The sequence below is a fragment of the Myxocyprinus asiaticus genome, chromosome 38, assembly GCF_019703515.2.
Source record: "Myxocyprinus asiaticus isolate MX2 ecotype Aquarium Trade chromosome 38, UBuf_Myxa_2, whole genome shotgun sequence".
Classification (NCBI taxonomy): domain Eukaryota; kingdom Metazoa; phylum Chordata; class Actinopteri; order Cypriniformes; family Catostomidae; genus Myxocyprinus; species Myxocyprinus asiaticus.
This window is the reverse complement of record NC_059381.1, coordinates 30,482,266-30,503,255: the sequence shown is the minus strand read 5'-3', so window position 1 is coordinate 30,503,255 and position 20,990 is coordinate 30,482,266. Positions and strand designations below refer to the sequence as shown.

The following is a 20,990-nucleotide window of genomic DNA, read 5'->3' as shown; positions in this document are numbered from 1 at the left end:
GCGAAGCCATCATTTCCAGAGTGCAGTTAGAGGCAGAGATTTGAACTTGGTGTTGTCCAAGCAGAGTTCCTTGTTGTGAAAGGGCGGAGCGAAAAGTAGTCTCCCCCACTGGGTCCATGGTGGCCATTTTATTCTGTCAGGGGGTGAGGGGAGACAAAGGGACCCAAGCGCAGAGGGAAACTAAATAAATGGCGCACCCGACACCAGCTGCAGTGATAAGCAGAGTCAAAAGATATAGCTGCTCAGTGGGCTAAGGAATGAGTGTGTTAGTATGATGAGTCTGTTGTGGAAGTCAGGAGCAATCCGAAGAGAGTCTGTTGAAGCTGGTGTGGTGCGAAGCGAGTTTCTCTCCAGACACACGGGCAGAGACCAAGGAATCCTCCTCCAAGGGAACTGGGCAACAATACAGGTAAAGGCGATGGCGAACAGGAAGGTAACCACACCTCTAGAGACAGGCAACCAACAGACACATAAGCAATCTCCAACTAAACAAGAGAGCTCAGTTAACACTTTACAGCAAACAATAAACTGGCAAAGAAAGAGGGAAAACACAAGGAATAAGTAGGGAGTGCAATCAGTGAGAAGCAGGTGGAGCGGGCGAGTAAATTATTGCCACGATCAGCGCCTCCCCGGGAACGATCAGTGTTCCCATGGAAATGCTGATCACGTGTGCTGACTCCAAAAAAACAACAGTATGAGCCGGCACAAATGCCGGAACTGTGACAGTAACACCTCAAGACCACCAAAAATGTGAAAACTAAAAATATTTTAAAGGCAGGGGGGGCCTGGGTAGCTCAGCGAGTATTGACGCTGACTACCACCCCTAGAGACGTGAGTTCGAATCCAGGGCGTGCTGAGTGACTCCAACCAAATGGGCCCGGTTGCTAGGGAGGGTAGAGTCACATGGGGTACCCTCCTTGTGGTCGCGATTAGGGGTTCTCGCTCTCAATGAGTGCTGTGACTCTCCGTGTTGTCATGCACAGCGAGCCACGTGAAAGATGCGCGGATTGAGGCAACTGAAACTTGTCCTCCGCCACCCGGATTGAAGTGAGTAACCGCAACACCACGAGGACCTACTAAGTAGTGGGAATTGGGCATTCCAAATTGGTGAGAAAAGGGGATAACATTTTTGTTTTTTTGTTTTTTACTTTTAAAGGCAAAAGTAGTTTATTTAATAAACGTTTTCTTATAATTATAAAATATTAACCTAAAAATGTACCTAAAATATTGATTTTGATTATAAAAATAAAAATAATTTTGTATTTCTGTGGTACCTGTTCTTCAACCTGTTGTTATGAGTCAATAGTTTAGAACAACGGAGGGTATTCAGGTGTAGTAAAAAGATTATCATATTTAAAATTACCACATCAACACCTGACTGCATTAAAGTACTGTGTGAAACCAGTGGGAACTCAAAAATATGCTTACACTAAATGCCAGCAGATGCTTGTGAAATACAATCAATGAATGCTGTCACTCCAGGATGTTTAGTTTAGCTTGCTATACATCCCTCTGTAGCTCTCTGTCCATTCACTCTCTCTCTCTCTCTCTCTCTCTCTCTCTCTGTCAAGTTCTGCAATACCATCACTATGTCTGAATCAAAGTGCAATGTTAGTTCAATGCTTTGAAGAAGAAAAATAAATGAATAACTGAGGCCTGTATGGCTCACAAGAGATTTTGTTTTTGTTTTAAATGAGTAATTTCTGTTGTTGAAACATAAGGCAACAACATTCATCTCATTTTCTCTGCCCCTACAGCTACAAACACACATGCACAAAGAGTGATTTATTTCATGTTTGCCAGTCATGGTAATAACTGCTCCATCACTTCACTTTGACCCAGAAGCTTAAATTGTATTGAACCCAGAATATTCATTTAACAAAATCATTAAAATAATCATTATACATGGCACATAGGGGTGTGCATTGAAGCCGTTATCTGTATTTGTATCTGTATCTGTTGCAGTGGTAAAATTATTCTCTATGCGGATATAGTCGGATGTGGGCGGAGCTTAGACTAGAAGTGCATCAAAACTAAATGAAAAGCCCATTTTGAAAGTTACTTTATTCCATTTATATTTTCCATATAACAAGCATGCCTGGAATAATTAATACAATTATAACTTATTCTTCTTATTACTGTTACTATTGTTATTGCACTCATTTCTTTAGGAACACTATGGTCCTAATAAAGTGCCCGACGTGGCCTTCTGCTGTTGTACACTGCCTGGCCAAAAAAAAAAAAAAAAAAAGTTGCCGTTTGGATTTAAATAAGCAGATACTTAAGAGCCAATGACTGGATCATTATTGCAATGATTAATATGTTTCAGCTGGTAACAATTCTTTTAACTCTAACTGATGCAGTGTGTAGCTTCTTATTTCTTAAACAACCATGTCAGAAGCCGTATCCCGTGCTCATGGAAAAGATGTTACTGTGTTTCAGAAGGGGCAAATTATTTGCCTGCACCAAGCAAAGAAAACAACTAAGGACGTTGCTGAAATCGCTGGAATTGGGTTACGAACTGTCAAACGCATTATTATTTTTTATTTTTGGGATTTTCTCCCCTTTTCTCCCCAATTTGGAATGCCCAATTCCCAATGCACACTAGGTCCTCGTGGTGGCGTAGTGACTCGCCTCAATCCGGGTGGCGGAGGACGATTCTTAGTTGCCTCCGTGTCTGAGACCGTCAATCTGTGCATCTTATCACGTGGCTTGTTAAGCGCGTTACAGTGGAGACCTAGCACGTGTGGAGGCTTCACGTTATTCTCCGTGGCATCCATGCACAACTCACCATGCGCCCCACCGAGAACCACATTATAATGACCACAAGGAGGTTAACCCAACGTGACTCTACCCACCCAAGCAACCGGGCCAATTGGTTGCTTAGGAAGCCTGATTGGAGTCACTCAGCACACCCTGGATTCAAACTTGCGACTCCCATCTTCCCAGGCCCCCCCTTGTCAAACGCATTATTAAAACCTGGAAGGATAGGGGTGAACCGTCAGCTTCTTGGAAAAAATGTGGTCGGGAAAACATCTTGAATGATTGTGATCTGAGGTCACTAAAACGCTTGAAGTCACGTTGTAAAAATTCGACAATAGAACTCACGGCTATGTTTAATAGTGAAAGTAAGAGCATTTCCACATGCACAATGCAATGAGAACTTACAGGATTGGGACTAAACAGCTGTGTGGCAACAAGAAAGCCAGTTGTTAGTGAGGCTAATCGGAAAAAATATGACATCAATTTGCATAAAGATTGGACTGTGGAGCAATGGAAAAAGGTCATGTGTTCTGATGAGTCCAGATTTACCCTATACCAAAGCGATGGGCGCATCAGAGTAAGAAAGGAAGCACATGAAGCAATGCACCTGTCATGCATAGTGCCCACTGTACAAGCCTCTGGAGGCAGTGTTATGATCTGGGGTTGCTTCAGTTGGTCAGGTCTAGGCTCAGCAACTTTATGCGGCAATAGAATGAAGTCAGCTGACTACCTGAATGTACTGAATGACCAGGTTATCCCATCAATGGATTTTTTTCTTCCCTGACGGCACGGGCATATTCCAGGATGACAATGCCAATATTCATCGGGCTCAAATTGTGAAAGAGTGGTTCAGGGAGCGTGAGGAATCATTTTCACACATGAATTGGCCACCACAGAGTCCTGACCTTAACCCCACTGAAAGCCTTTGGGATGTGTTGGAGAAGACTTTACAAAGTGGTTCGACTCTCCCATCGTCAATACAAGATCTCGGTCAAAAATGAATGCAACTCTGGATAGAAATAAATGTTGTGATGTTGCATAAGGTTGTCGAAACAATGCCATGATGAATGCGTGCAATGATCAAAGCTAAAGGTGGTCCAACAAAATATTAGAGTATGCAACTTTTATTTAGCCAGGCAGTGTAAATAAACTTATTTTGAATTCAGTACAAATTTGGCATATTTCTTTTCTTTTTTTCTTACAAGATGAAGCTGATTATGTGTGAATTGCTCTCCCTCATCATCCACATTGTCAAACAAAGAAAAAAAGCTAAAATATAACACAAAAAGATTCCGTTTGAATCAGAAAAATTAACAAAGGTGTGACGGCACAACAGAAGGGCTGGGCGAAATGGCTACTAAAATTAGGCTATATCTTGGTATTTTTCAACCTAATCGCTCTGTACACAGAATAGTGCATCAACCGTTCTGAAGTTTCATTTAATAGCAGCTTTTTGTGGTTTAATAAAAACATGTGACCATATCACGATTTCAATGTTATTTTGTTTAAATGTGCAGCCCTGAAGGATTGGGAAATTAGTCTAATGATGTGCTCTTTAGGAAATCAAGTGGCTTTATAAAAGGTGCAAAAGTATTGCTTAATTTTATGTATCACCAGCAAATTTATTGTGATGATATCCCAGCCCTATACAGCCCTACACAACAGCCCGTACTTGTTCTTTGCAGGTTACTTGCAATTGTTTTGTTTTAGGAAAAAAATCACTCTTATTGATCAGAAACTTTGCCCCTCCCTCACCTCATACAAACTGCGTGCAGCCTGCTTGAGGAGTGAGTGAGACACAGAGGATGCTCTTGTATATCATGTTCTTGGATGTTCTTGTATAACAATAAACGTAGACTGCAACGTAGCCTTTCGATTTGACCTTGAAACCACACCATGCACATTTTCACACCGTTGCCATTTTAGATATGTTTATTAAAAATATCGCTCTATCCCTGTGCACGTTAGATTATCAGTGTAACAAATATTTTTTCTATTATTCGGTAGAAATCATTATTAGTTTTGAAGTCATTAATTGTGCCTTTCCAAATAAGGTATTAAGCTTCAGGCACAATCCTAGTGGCACAAATCAAAAACACATGAATTGTCTTGCAAGTACAATAGACTGCAATGAATATTCATTCATGCATTTGTGCTCAACACAGACAGAGAGGTAATCAATAAACAACTTAGCATACACTACCTTCACTATTGACCTTTAGAGCCTTTAATCCCTTCCTTGGTGATCTTTTCCTTGTGGATTGACCCAATTAGAACCATTTCAAAAAACAGGTCAAAGTGTACCGCAAGACCACGGAAGGGTTAAAAATGACAAGATTTTAGATTTCTCATGATGGATTAACAGCTTGGTGGGAGGGAAGATTATCAGTAAAAAACTACTGAAATTTCAGTCTGTTTCACACACAACGAGGCTAAGTAAATAGTTAAAGAATGTTCATTTTTGGGTGAATAATTATTAGGGTGTATATGCGAGGTAGCGTTTTGGGCTGTACACATCTTCATGCATTTGCTTCAAAACTACACTAATGGACTTAGGTGTCAGTGCAGTTCTACAAACATGCTGAATAAAACATGGGTTGCTTCCTACAATTCCCTGTGGAAGACACGTTCAGCTTTTATGAGGCAGCGAGGTGTGTAAAACAACACAGCATAGGGGAAAAACAGACTGCCTCCATTCTTACATAATTAAATAAAATAATAGTAAAAATGTCACAAACATGAGTGTGAAGCACATCGAATAATGATGGTCAAATTGACGGGGTCACAGTGATACTGGGCAGCTGTTTGGCTGTTGGCAATGTCCATCACAACTCTATGCCAGGAGGGCTGAAGTAGTGTCATGATTTCCAAATGCCAATATATATTTGACTGAGCAAAAAGGTCTGAGCATATTGCAGGTTGAGTTTTAAAGGGGTATTTTATGTGTTCCACAATTCTATGAGAGTCCTTCATTACATTAAGGACATGATCCACTAACGTTCGACACTAGAAAGTTTTCAAATAAATACTTTTTATATTAATTTTGAATTTTTTTCTGTGTGTTTGTGCTATCTTTCAAAAACATGCTAATATGGTCCTTTTTGGTACTTTTTTTGGTAGTGCTATATTGAGATGTAGTATACTGTTTTGCATAAGGGGTAAAAACTATACAACCCCACAATTTTTTGTTTTTCACATAATTTAGCATTTAATTTGAGAAGTAATTTCGGATGAGGGTGTTAATTACACTTCTTTACCTGGCACATCACCTACTTGCCTCTATTTATCCACAACACTGCAGAAAATTTAATCAATTATTTGTTAATGGAGGATCGATTAGACATGCCTTGTATCTTCAGACAGGATGAAGCAAAGCAACACAAGCCATCCATCTCAGCTGTAACGCTCTGATGCATCTTATTGTTGCCTGCACTGTCTAGAAATCGAAGTATGATATGGGTTGGTAATAGTGTGTGATCATGTTTGGAGGTGTTTACTTTCACATCACACCAAAGATAGTGAACAAAAATGTACGTAAAAGAAAAAGGAAGAGAGACACCTGATAAACGCTAGATATGGCCTGAAAAATAACTAGTTGCCTGCAGAGAAGATGGGTTCTGTCATACCCCCTAGTCATCAGCCCTTTCTTCTTTGTAATCTACATGATTCCCCTTGGATAAATAATAATGATGTCAGTCCCAGTTCTAAACATTCCACTTCCTCATTACTGTGTGCTTTCATGACCTAAAGCTCTGCATGGATTCTTTCTAATGTTCTAAATAAACTGAACAGAAGTCTTTATAATCAGAAGTCTTTATAAGCAGGCTCTCTGTAGATGTCACTAGTCAAGCCCAGGCTTGTATGCAGGGCTTCTATTGACAAAGTCTTGTATACTGAATATATTCGCTAAATTTTCATGTTGAGAAACTAAAATGCTTAAAGGACTAAAATACAAGTAGGCAAGAGCAGGGATAATTGTAGCGCCTAGTGCAACTAGATACACCTGGGCAAGGTAACGACAGTAAACAGGAACAGGAAACACTAGACTTCAAAATAAAAGTTCATAACACATTAGACACCATATGCATGAAAGCTACTGAGTGTTCCAGTACCCTGATATCGACCCCATTCTGCTGATTTACTCATAAGCTCCAGGTCCCATCAGACATTGTACTGCATCTATTCAAGTGTGATTACCTTTTTCTGTGGTTTGTTGTGTCGCTTGCTTTGAAGCCCCGGGTTCCTATTCCGCATTGAAACCAGGAAGTATTTGCTTTCACACAATGAATGATGAGCGTAAATCAGAGGTTCTGCTTTCCCTCTAAGATTACATTTTTATTCCACTGATGGTTTGGTTTAGGTTTGGTTTGGAGGTTTGAGGGTAGAAACCTGATCCAGATCAAGATATGGTATTAGTGTGGGGATGAAAAATATATATATAGATGTTTTAGAATTTCTTTTAATTATTGTTTTATTTCAGTTAAACAGTGTTGTGAAGACAAGAGTATTTTTCATAAATAATAGTTCAAGACAACATGAACTTGTCCATAGTCCATGTGAGAAACTACACCTGTGGTTACTCTGCTAGGACATCTGTGTGACTTCATACATTCACTTCAAGTTACCTTGACACCAGTTGGCCGAAATTCATTGTAAAAATGGCCAAGAAAATTTTTCAGAAAAGGTCTAGTAGCATTTGTTTGCAGAAACCTCTTGGTTCGATATTGTGTATCTAATGCAATTCCATTCATCCATTATAAAGAGTAACTTAAGAGTCCAAATACTATATATTTAAAAAGTGTAAACCTAAAAGGACTAACTGATTGTCCCCTCAATCTCTGCACAGGTTGCTCTGAACTTGTATCATCCCGTGTCACTGCTTACTCATGAACCTAATGGCGCAGCTATACTACAAGAAGGCTAGTAACTCCCCGTACCGCGACCGTATCCCACTGCAGATTGTGAGGGCGGAGGTTGAGCTGTCTGTTAAGGAGCGGGCCTATCTGACAGCGGTAGAGAAGGGCGACTACGCTGGAGTGAAGCAGGCCCTTGAGGAGGCTGAGATCTATTATAACATTAACGTAAACTGCCTGGACCCGTTGGGCCGCAGCGCACTCCTCATCGCTATAGAGAATGAGAACCTGGAGGTGATGGAGCTGCTGTTGAGTCGTGGCGTGCACATAGGCGACGCGCTCCTCTACGCCATCCGCAAGGAGGTGGTGGGAGCGGTGGAGCTACTGCTGTCCTACAGGAAGCCCACTGGTGAGAAACAGGTGTGTGAGGGTGTGACTTCTTTTTGCAAACATCGCAAAAATAATTTTCAGGAAAAACAACTTTACAAATGGCGTACTTATGCTGTAGTTTTCTATCCACATTACCACAAGTAATTTATGACAGATTTTCCCTTTTTGATTTAAATATTCCTTTAACTATAAACTAACACATTTCACAAATAATTTATACTGTGTAGATTTTTATAAAGTGTTACCTTTTAATGTTAATTCATTATTTATAAATCATTGTTTCCACACTGTAAATACATTAATAGTGTATGTACAAATAGTATGTTATCCATTTATATTTTCTTTTCTCTTTGTGGTGAAAGCCATAGAGATCAAGATGAACAAATTTCATATCTGAAGCTGCTGATAAAATGCCTTAAAGAAATAGTTCACCCACAAATTAAAATCCTGTCCTCATTTACTCACCCCTATGTTGCTCCTAAATCCATATTGCTTTCTTTCTTCCATGGAACACAAAAGGTGATTTTTAAAAAAAAATATCCTGGCCAGTCTCTCTGGGAATTCTCTGGGAAAAGTCTGTTTCTTACACAATCATATGGCGTTAGAAGACTTACAGTGCACAAGTTGAAATTGACCACTTTTATGGTGCTTTTTAGTCATTTTGGAGCTTGACATCCCCAGTTTTTATTAACTTTTAATGTATACACAAGACTGGCCAGGGTATTCTTCAGGTAAACAAGTTTAAAATGACATGAGTATTAGTAAATGTTGACATAATTTTTGGATGAACATCACCCTTGATTAATTAGATGATTAATAGTGCCCAATTAATTGTAGGGATGTCCCGATACCGGAACAGGGTCCGATACCGCGCTCATGTACTTGTGCTCGTGCTCATAAAAATATTCCAATACCAAAAACTGATTGAAAAACTCTCAATGTTCATGGATGAGGAGGAGAAGACAGGAGCAGTGATCCAGTCAGATAAGGCTCTTTATTTCTTTGCCTCACTGTACAGCGTGTGCACCCTTCTCTGGTGCTTTCACTCACTTCAACAATTTAACACTCTCAAAATAAACATAAACTTCTTAGTAACACTCAAATAGATCAAACACTCAATGGATAACAGACACCAACGCTGCGCACTCGACTCGTTCTCTCTCTCTTCTCTGGCATGTTTGACTGTTTTTAAGGTCTCTCTCTCCACCATCACTGTAATGAGAAACAGCTGTTAAAAATTATGCCAACCAGCTTGACAAGCCACACCACTCCCTCTCTCCCACAAACAGACACACGATCACACCCCCATCCCCACATACCCCCACCGCCCGGCTCAGGCCGGGGCAACATCCGGCCTCGGGTAGGCCGTGATCACTGCGGTTTTGTTAACTTGGGGTCGCACCTGCCCATGACCCAAGTGGAACCCCTGTATGCTGTATGGGCCCCGAACAAACCGAATGGAAGAGTCACAAATTGGTGTAAGCCGAACAGTGTGGAAAATAGCGTTTTTTTTTTCTTGGGAGATTGGAGTTAAGGGGATCTGCCAATAACCCTTTGTTAAATCCAATGATGAATAAATTTGTGCCACGCCCAACCAATCGAGAAATTCATCAATCCGGGGCATTGGGTACGTATCAAATTTGGACACCGCGTTCACTTTCCGATAGTCCACACAGAATCAGACTGTCCCGTTGCTCTTAGGCACCAGAACCACGGGCTGGCCCAATCGCTGTGTGACTCTTCTATTATGCCCATCTCGATCATTGCTTCTAATTCTTCATGAACAACCTTTTTTTGCACTCAGGAAGGCAACAGGGGCTGCTACGAACTAATACCCCCGGGGTGGTCTCAATATGGTGCTCTATGAGGTTCGTACGACCGGGGAAAGGCGAGAACACATCTGCGAATTCCGCTTGCAAATTGGCCACGTATGTGAGCTGTGACGGTGAGAGGTGGTCTCCACACTGGACTGGGGTGAATGGATAAGGTTTGAGAGTCACCTCCGGCCCGAGCTCCGCCCTTTCCGGAACTACCAACACCAAGGCCACAGGGACAGCATCTCTCCAAGATTTTAGGAGGTTGAGGTAGTAAATTTGACGTGCCCTGCCCCAATCCATTCGCTTAACCTCATAATCGAGATCTCCCCGCTGTGTAACCTCAAAGGGCTCTTGCCACTTGGCGAGTAATTTAGAGCTTGAGGTGGCAAGGACTTTATTTCCCGGTGCAAATTCTCGTAATTGGGTTCCCCTATTATAGAGCTGACTTTGCCGTTCTTGAGCTTGGAGCAAATTCCTTTGTGTTAACTGCCCCAGTGTGTGTAGTTTTGCTCTAAGGTCAAGAACATATTGAATTTCGTTTTTGCTCTGTGAAGGCCCCTCCTCCCAGGTCTCCCGTATGATGTCAAGCAGGCAGCATGGCCTACGCCCATACAGGAGCTCAAAGGGGGAAACCCCGTGGAGACTTGTGGGACCTCCCGGACCACAAATAATAGGGGTTCCAACCACTTATCCCAATCCCTTGCTCCGTCTTGAACGAACATACAAATCATGTTTTTTAGGGTTTTATTAAGCTTTGGACCAAGCCATCCATTTACGGGTGATACATGCTTGTCCGAACTATTTAATGCCCAATAATTTGTATAGCTCGCATAGTGTACGTGACATAAAGGTAATGCCTTGATTGGTGAGGATTTCTTTCGGAATTCCCACCCGGGAGAGGATTTTGAAGAGTGCCTCCGCAACACTACGTGTTGAGATGTTGCGCAGGGCACCGCTTCCGGATATCGTGTTGCTTAATCTACCAGGACTAATACAAAGCGATATCCACGTGCCGACCATTCTAATGGCCCGATGAGGTCCATACCAATTCTTTCTAAGGGTCCTCGATTAACTGTAGAGGGCACAATGGCGCTTTTGGGGTGGCCAATGGATTCACCAACTGACATTCATGGCACATCGCACACCACTTACGAGTGTCTCCGTGAATGCCTGGCCAAAAAAAAACCGGGCCTGCCATTGGATTATGATGAGCCTCCTGGATAAGCATTTTCCGATGGCTCTTCTGTACTAATAACTGGGTTGTATTTTCTTTTGTTTGAGTGTCCTGCGTCACTTGATACAACCGATCTTTTAATAATTGGAAAATATGGGTATGTGAGCACGACATTAGGGTGGAGTTGTTGGCCATCGATTACTCTCACTTGGCCAAACACAACCACACCCCCATCCCCACACTAATACCATCTGATGTACGAATAATTCCATTACGTAAACATTCAGCGCATAAATTGAAATCGCATCATGTCCTAGTGAGATAATTTAACCACAAAAACTGCGATTTAATGAGATAAATATGTAGTTTACATGTGCAGCACTTTAAATATGAGTGCTTGTGAATGTGTTGAGCCGGTGTTGTAAAGAACCTTTTAGAGCTCCTTGGCTCATACACAGAAAACACCATCATGAGCATCGCACGATCTGTTTGTAGCAGATGACAGTTAGCAGAGCGCTAAAACTCACATTGTAGTGCGAGTTACATGCAGACTACATATTTATTTAATGAAATAGCAGCCTTTTGCGGTTTAATAATCACTTTTCACACAGAGAAACTTGGTCATAACAGCACAGAAACACTTCAAAATAAAAGCTAATATTCACTGTAATACTACAAATAATAATAATAGTTATAAATCAATAGTAATTGTATTATATTTTAGCAATATCTCACATCTGTGATGCTCTGTTATGCAGCACTTTATTTGGCAAAAATGTTGTATTTTGGATTGTACTGTGAGGTTCTGTATAAAATCGCTTATTTTGATAAAAATAATTAGAGCTGTTGGAATTAATGCGTTAATTGCATGCAATTAATTAAAAATTATTAACACATTCATTTTAGTCTTCATTGCGATTAGCACATTTACTTTTAACAGTATAAACCAACATAAACACTTGTTGGGAGGGCAGAATCTTTGTAATGTGTCCATCCCGAGTCATTACACTGACGTACACACCACAACAGCGCTTCCCTGTCAGTTATAATATGATGGAGAAAGGACATCTCAGCGCTATTATTTGATGTACAAAACAAGCCCAGATGGGACTTGTGAAAGAAATCAAGTATTTTCAGCCTATGTAAGGGGCATTTTAATTACCACTGAAGCACGCCTAGTCTTAACTATCACTTCTCTTTTCCCATTGAGTTCAAAGCGGCACTGGACGCTGGCGTTGACACTCTGACTTGAATCATGAATGCAGCTTCATGATTGCTGTAGGAAAGCGGATAGTCACAGTCAAATGGCAGATTAATATTGTGGAGTTTAAGAGATTTAATGCCCATTGCAATTAATACTAAACCTATGGGGACTAAAGCCATCTTTACAAAGCAAAGGTGGCACAGAAGCTGCATCTGAAGTGGCAATTAGGTATATTTTCACAGAGCAGGAATAAATGCTTTTACACAGCAGTTGCAAATGCATAAATAATGTTATGAGATTAATATTTTAAATATAAATTATGAATATAGAAAAATGAAATGAATGAAAATATGAATGAATACTCTAGACTAATTCTTTAGTTTAATGCCCAGTTATACTTTGGGAAACGTTTAATGTTACTTGAATCCGTGCTATTTTAGTGCATTTCTATTTTTATACTGTGGAAGGCTTTGTTTGGAATATTTTAATAAAGCATTTTATTGTTACATATTGATTTGTTTTCTTTCCTAAGATGGAAATAAATGCATTTTGAAGGGAAAATAAGTATATATTGTGTCAAATTTCAGCATTTTCAAAATCTGCGATTAATCGTGATTAACAAAAAAATAAATAAAAAAATAATCACAATTATTGTCTGATAGCCCTACAAATAATACAATATCATGTTGAAAATTAATTGTTTTACTTTCATTTGGTTACATTTTTAATGTATTCATTTATTTAAACACCATTTTGATTGAAATAAAAATTTTAATAAATAGCTGATATGGAATTATGAAAACAAAAACAAAACAACAGGTATCGGTATCGCCGAGTACCAAAAAGAAAGTATCTGTACTCTTACTCGTTCTCAAAAAATTGCATCAGGACATCCATAATTAATTGTATTTTATGGCTCTCTTTGTTTTTGAACATGTAGGTTCCTTCTCTCATGATGGACACACAGTTTTCTGAATTTACACCTGATATCACGCCCATAATGTTGGCTGCCCACACTAACAACTATGAGATAATAAAGCTCTTGGTTCAACGTAAAGTCACCATCCCACGACCGCACCAGATCCGGTGTGACTGCGTGGAATGCGTGTCCAGCTCAGAGGTGGACAGCCTGCGTCACTCCCGTTCACGCCTGAACATCTACAAAACCTTGGCCAGCCCTTCTCTTATCGCCCTGTCCAGCGAAGATCCCATCCTTACAGCATTTAGGCTGGGCTGGGAGCTGAAGGAGCTCAGTAAAGTGGAGAATGAGTTTCGGCAGGAGTACGAGGAGCTCTCACAGCAGTGCAAACTTTTCGCTAAAGATCTGCTTGATCAGGCACGCAGTTCCCGTGAGCTGGAGACCATCCTGAATCATCGAGATTACCACAGCGAGGAACTGGACCCCCGTGAGGGCAGAGACCTGGCTAAACTCAAACTAGCAATCAAGTACCACCAGAAAGAGGTGAGTGTCCAAGATTGAGAGATTTTAAAGGCATAGTTCACCCAAAAATGAAGATTCTGTTATCATTTATTCACCCTCAAGTTGTTCCAAACCCAAATGACTTTCTTCTGTGGAACACAAAAGGAGATGTTAGGCGGTATGTTAGTCTCAGTCACCATACAATTTCTTTTAATCTTTTTTTCCATGCAATGAAAGTGATTGGTAACTGAGGCTGTCATTCTGCCTAACATCTTTTGTCTTCCACAAAAGAAAGAAATGGTTTTAAAGCATAAGCAAGGTCATTCATAGATGTGCAAGTTCACTTTAAACTTTAGTTTCACATTCAAAACTTTTGCTAGGAGTGGACAGTCTTTTGCCTCGATTTGTTGGCCACGATTCTCTGATTGGTAGATCTCTCTTTTGGATTATGGGTAGTGTAGTTCTTCACCAGGAATTATGCTATTAAGCACTATTTTTTTTAAATGAAGTTGAAATAACTTGGACTGATGGCTTCAGCAGAAGTACACACCATTGATTAACAACCTCTGAGTTCAAAGTCTTTAAAGGTTTATACGTTTTCATTAAAAAACTATTAGTCTATGGAGAAAACGAATGGGATTTTTCCTTCCGGAACCAGACTGTTGAACAGTAGACTGTACTGTAACATTCACTCGACCAGTGGCATGAGTTTGGGGTGGGACACTCTGTTTGACTGATAAATGTTGTTCAGGAAACCCATATGTGTTCAGGAAACCTGTTTGATGAAGCCAAAATATTGTTATTGTTCATAAACCAAGACCAACATTAACTTCTTCCAGAGCTTTCAAGCTACATCCACAGAACTTGGCACAGACCTTCAAACTGTTCTGGAATAGTGTGCTATGTCTTTTCTAACTGACTGGATTTACTGATTTCGCACAGTGAACGATCAAACAACTAAAAAAAATCCCATAGACTTACATTGACATAATGTTCAAATGGGCCAATGGTAAAATCTCTCTCTATCTATTATCTATCGGTAACATAGATATCGGTTATCGGACTATCTATGTGACAGTCTGTCTGACTGTCTATCTAGCTAGTTAGATGGCTGTATTTCTCATGTCTTGTGATTAAGGGCTTGCAAGGAACAGTTGTTTTCTAATACTGATGGAACTATTTAACAATGCTTTCATGAGCGGTAACAGTTCAAGTTTGTCATTGCTGTTGCATTTTGAATAATCTGTCTGTTTAATAGGACCTCACAGCAGACCTGGCTACATTGCAGAGCAATGTATTTCAGGCAGCCAAGGGTAAAATGTGATTTCAGAAATATTATTGACACAATTATTATTGGCAGGCACACAATTTTACTCCAGCAATGTGTCAACGGGACTATTTGTGAGCAGTGGTTGTATCTATCTAACTGAGAGGAATTGTATTTCTCATTGCACTTTTGAAACACAACAAGGACAGAAGTCTTGGGGGTTGGGGGTTTGATCAGTTTCTTTCTGTCTCTCTTTCGATTTCAGTAGGCCTACTGGTACTTTTAGACAACCCTCTTTTTTCTGCTGCAGTGCTTTTCATGCTTCCTGTTTTTAAAAATTCATCAAGATACACCTGCCCTACCAATACTGCATTCTACTCAACAAGCTCGGGTTTATGTCCACTCCTTCAACAGATGGCAGTTTGAAATATCACTTAAATAAGATTGATATAATGTAACACTGCTGAAACATTACATCTGAAATTCATGCCGGTTTTAATTCAGTATTCAGGAATAAATCTACAGGGATCATAGTTTTTAGCAGAAGCTTTGGCAATGCTAAAATATAAACCTTAGATTCATTGTAACACTGTGTGGGCATAATTAAAATGGCATGGCTCCAGGGTGAAATCCCTGTAATAAGTGTAATGTAAGTTGTAAAAAAAAAAAAAAAAAAAAGTGACTTCTGAATGAGTACTTAGAAAAGTCTGACAGTCTGATTTTTAGTCCATGGGAAAGGGTAATGCATTCTGACATGAAGGCCAAACCTTAGTGAGTATATTTACATGCACACATTTTCATCAATCCGAATAAATTAAATCCAAATTCAGTACAGTTTATAGGTACATTAAACTTTGCAATAGTCGGATTCAAAGGTCTACATGGCTAATATTCTTATATTCAACAGATTATTTTAGCTCTACAACTCTCCTTTCAATCGGATAGAAATGTAATTTGGATCGAGCTCAGTCAGATCAACTGCGATGTTTACATGAAGGTTTTCGGTCTCATTGAGTTATCATTTATTGAGCTATGGTTATTAGGTTCATTGTAAAAATAACCACTGATGTGTACCTGCTATAAAAGCTATTATGCTGTTGTGTAATGTTTGCTGTGATTTATGGTGTTTTACTTAATATTTCAAAAGTAGTGCCCCAGCAATGTAAAGTCACACAAAGTTGTTTGGGAGCACTGACACTGAAGTACCCAACTGAGATAACATTTGAGAGAATGCAATACAAAAGAAGCTATAAAACATTCGAAACAGAGATGAATTGTCTTTGACATCAAGTTGACTGAAAAAAAGATTCCTCTAAATCCTTGAAAGAACCCTTAATTGCTTTATCAGAAGACAGACAGCGCAAAGTCATTTCAGATTTCAGGTGCTACAGTAGAATCTCAGAGCAGTTTGTGACTCATTTAAAAGAGCTGCAGTTTATGTGAACTGATAGTTCACAGATATTCTGATAAATGTCATGCTTATGTTGAAGACATCATGCATAGATTAAAAAGGGCATATAAAAAAAAACATATTTGTGAATCATATTTCAGTCAAGGGCATAGATTCCAGGGGCGATGGGGGGAGGTAACCAATTAATCAAAACAAGCAAGTACAACGCCCCCCCCCCCCCCCCGCCCCCTCCCACCGCATTTATGTATAAATTTGTCTTAAAATCTGGTTTGATATTCATCTAAATTACAATAATAAACAAACACAATATGTTTTAACTAATAACACACAAATTATTGTATTGTTCTTGTACATATTGAATACATTATTCAAACATTCACAGTGTAGGTTGGAAAAAGGATGTGAACCACTAGGCTAATGACATCAACAAAAGCTAATTAGAATCAGGAGTTAGTAAACCTGGCATACAGTTAATGAAACAAGATTGGAGGTGTGGGTTAGAGCTACTTTATAAAAAGCACTCAAACATTTAGAGTTTGCTATTCACAAGGAGCATCTACTGACTTGGACCATGTCTCGCTAAAAAGAAATCTCAGAAGTCCTACGATCAAGAATTGCTGCTTTGCATAAAGCTGGAAAGAGTTACAAAGTTATGTTGAAGAGCTTAGATATTCATCTGTCCACAGCTAGACAAACTGTGTATAAATGGAGCTGATTTAGTACTGTGGCTACTCTCCCTAGAAGTGGCTGTCCAGCCAAGATGATTCATAGGGCACACCACAGAATGCTCAATGAGGTTAAAAAGAACCCTAGTGTGACAGCTAAAGACTTGAAGGAATAACTGGAACTGGTTAATATCTCATGAATACATACGGTCTACATACAGAAAACATTAAACAGGCATGGTGTCTGTGGCAGGACACCACGAAGAAAGCTGCTTTTTCCAACTAAAACTTTGCTTTTAAATTTAAATAAAAAATTAATGCAGAAAATGTCATGGTTACTTGTGTAACCTCTGTTCCCTGATGGAGGGAACAAGACGTTGTGTCGATGTAGTGACACTAGGGGTCACTCTTGGGAGCCCGAGACACCTCTGGTCTTTGATAAAAGGCCAATGAAAATTGGTGAGTGGTATTTGCATGCCACTACCCCGGACATACGGGTATAAAAAGAGCTGGTATGCAACCACTCATTCAGGTTTTATGCTGAGGAGCCGATATAAGGTCCGGCCATTTCAGCGGGTAGTTCAGCGTTGTGGCAGGAGGGACACAACGTCTCGTTCCCTCCATCAGGAAACGGAGGTTACACAAGTAACCATGACGTTCCCTATCTGTCACTCACTCGATGTTGTGTCGATGTAGTGACACTAGGGGTCCCTATACGAAATGCCACAATTGGCTGAACTGTGTTACGTGAACTGGCTGTGTGTGGTGGGCAGACTACTGTGTGCCTCATAGCCAGCACACCAGGTCGACACGTAACCTCCCCCAACATAGTCATGAGTGTCGAATGGCCCTTTAGGGACAAGTCGACTACCCAAAAGATAGAGACAGGCTTAACCCAGTCATGGCCTCTTTTCCCTTTCTCTTTTTCCACTCCCTAAAAGAGAAGGGGGATTATCTGACTGGGCCGCCAGGTCCCAAGGGGAAGACACCGCAGAGACCACACCTCGCCCAAAGAGAGGGGGGGATTTTTAAGTGGAAGAATACGTCACATGGTCTTTCCAACCATGTGGAGAGTCTTCAAGGTAGATCCTACCCAACGGGGGAGGAGTTACTACAAATATGGAGACTGGGGCAGAGGGGCTCTTAGTTAGCACGTGTACTGGGCCGGCAGCGAGTCTCTCCGAAAACTCGACTGCCACAGGGCTCGGAGGAAGTCAACCATGGAACAAAGTTTGTGAACACTACTGGGAATTAATGGCGCACGTCTTCAGCTCCAAGGGAGGTGGAAGGCGCTATGTGCAAACGATACACCCGGCCAGCTATCCCGGGCTTATCCGCTTGTGTTGCGTGCCACTACCTGGGACGAAACCGGTTCCACCCGGAGGTTGTAGAACCTTGCAAAGGAGTTGGGTGTTGCCCAGCCCGCTGCTCTGCAAATGTCTGTTAGAGAGGCACCTCTGGCCAGGGCCCAGGAAGCCGCTACACCTCTGGTAGAATGGGCTCGTAGCCCTACCGGGGGCGGCATGTCCTGGGCGAGATACGCCATAGTTATGGCATCAATAAACCAGTGGGCAATCCTCTGCTTGGAGACAGTGCTTCCTTTCTGCTGTGCATCAAAGCAGACAAAGAGCTGCTCAGAGATTCTAAAGCTCTGTGTGTGATCCAAATAGATGCGTAATGCGCGCACCAGACACAGCAACGACAGGGCTGGGTCTGCCTCCTCCTGGGACAGTGCTTGCAGGTTCACCACCTGGTCCCTAAAAGGGGTGGTGGGAACCTTGGGCACATAGCCTGGTCGGGGTCTCAGGATCATGTGAGAGTAACCCGGACTGAACTCTACGCACGTTTCACTGACAGAGAACGCTTGCAGGTCACCTACCCTCTTGATGGAAGTGAGCGCAGTCAGGAGGGCAGTCTTCAAGGAGAGTGCCTTAAGCTCGGCTGACTGCAAAGGCTCAAAGGGGGCTCTCTGTAGACCCTGAAGAACTACAGAGAGGTCCCATGAGGGAACGAGGCACGGTCTGGAGGGATTCAGCCTCCTGGTGCCTCTTAGGAACCTGATGATCAGGTCATGCTTCCCTAAGGACTTACCGTTGACTGCGTCATGGTGTGCTGCTATGGTGGCAACGTACACCTTCAAAGTGGAAGGGGACAGCCTCCCTTCCAACCTCTCCTGCTGGAAGGAAAGCACTGATCCGACTGCGCATCTCTGGGGGTCTTCGCGTCGGGAAGAGCACCACTTAGCGAACAGATGGCACTTAAAGGCATACAGGCACCTCGTAGAGGGGGCCCTAACCTGAGTGATTGTGTCTACCACCGTGGGTGGTAGACCGCTTAGGTCTTCCACGTCCCGTCCAGGGGCCAGACATGGAGATTCCAGAGGTCTGGGCGCGGGTGCCAGAGGGTGCCCCGTCCCTGGGAAAGAAGGTCCTTCCTCAGGGGAATTCGCCAGGGGGGAGCGTGAGGTCCGAGAACCACGTCTGGGTGGGCCAGTAGGGTGCTACCAGGATGACCTGCTCCTCGTCCTCCCTGACCTTGCACAGGGTCTTTGCAAGTAGGCTCACTGGGGGAAACACATATTTGCGTAGGCCAGGGGGCCAGCTGTGTGCCAGTGCGTCTATGCCGAGGGGAGCCTCGGTGAGGGTGTACCAGAGCGGGCAATGGGAGGATTCTTGGGAGGCGAACAGGTCCGCCTGTGCCCGTCCGAATTGACTCCAAATCAGCTGGACCACCTGAGGGTGGAATCTTCACTCTCCCCTGAGGGTAACCTGCCATGACAGCGCGTCCGCCGTAGTGTTGAGGTTGCCTGGGATGTGAGTGGCTTGCAGCGACTTGAAGTGCTGCTGACTCCAGAGGAGGAGACGGCGGGCGAGTTGTGACATACAACGAGAGCGCAGACCGCCTTTGTGGTTGACATATGCTACCATTGCCGTGCTGTCTGTCCGAACTAACACATGCTTGCCCTGGATCAATGGCCGGAACCTCCGCAGGGCGAGCAGAATTGTCAACAACTCGAGGCAGTTGATGTGCCAATGCAGTAGCAGGCGTGAGAACATGAACCATCCACAAATGCTGCCTTCATGTGGGTCGCGCCCAGACACGAAAGACAGCGATCATGACCATCCGAAGTTGAGAGATAACGACCGCAACCAGGAATAACACACAATCGGAAAGGCATCTTTAAAAAGACGCGTCTTTAAAAAGACGTTCCGTGTGTGCGCTCTTTTAGAGAAATATATACTGTTTTAGAGGGAAAAAGCTCTTTCAGAAAATATACTCTCTAGTTTTTCTGCCGAAGCGCCCAGGGACGTTCTCTACAGTGCACCAGAGGAGGGAGAAGCTGCTAAAATGTGCCGTCAGATCCAGCAGAGGTGAAAGAACAGTAGTATTCAGCTCAATGAGCAGGACCGTTCAGCTCCGAAGAGAAAATCTGAATGAGTGGTTGCATACCAGCTCCTTTTTTACTCGTATGTCCGGGAGAGTGGCATGCAAATACCACTCGCCAATTTTCAATGGCCTTTTATCAAAGACCAGAGGTGTCTCGGGCTCCCAAGAGTGACCCCTAGTGTCACTACATCGACACAACGTCGAGTGAGTGACAGATAGGGAACCAGCTAATTCCAAAGGGTTCACATACTTTTTCTTGCCACTGTACATACAATTCCCTTGAAGCAGATCTAAACAAATGGTGAAAACTCTGTAGCAAGCTGCAGTGAAACCGGCTTACCTGCAAACAACTAGAAAAAGGGAGCATGCAAGTTAATCGGCTAACAGATTACATCAAATGACCTATCAGCTCGCGCTATGTAGAGTTTAATGACTGAACTTAGAATAATATAACCCCAAATCAAAAGAACAAACTAAGAAATTATATTTTGCATAAAGAAAATGAAGTCTATTTGAAGGAACAATTATTGTATGCATTTATGACACTAGTTTCTTGACAATTAAGCACATTTCCCCCAAAATATCCATTTAATGCTAGAATGTAATGAAGTAATGAAGACCATTCTGTCCGGACACAAT

At 41.9% G+C, this 20,990-nt stretch overlaps 1 protein-coding gene across 1 annotated transcript in view; it reads left to right on the top strand.

Annotated features, from left to right (window-relative positions):
* Positions 1-20,990, top strand: part of LOC127428828 (short transient receptor potential channel 5-like) — a 74,820-nt gene that overhangs the window by 23,288 nt on the left and 30,542 nt on the right. The window contains exons 2-3 of the mRNA XM_051677447.1: positions 7,610-8,036; positions 13,142-13,663. Coding sequence (XP_051533407.1) covers positions 7,650-8,036; positions 13,142-13,663 — 909 coding nt within the window. The 5' untranslated portion in view covers positions 7,610-7,649. The remainder of the gene's footprint in view (positions 1-7,609; positions 8,037-13,141; positions 13,664-20,990) is intronic.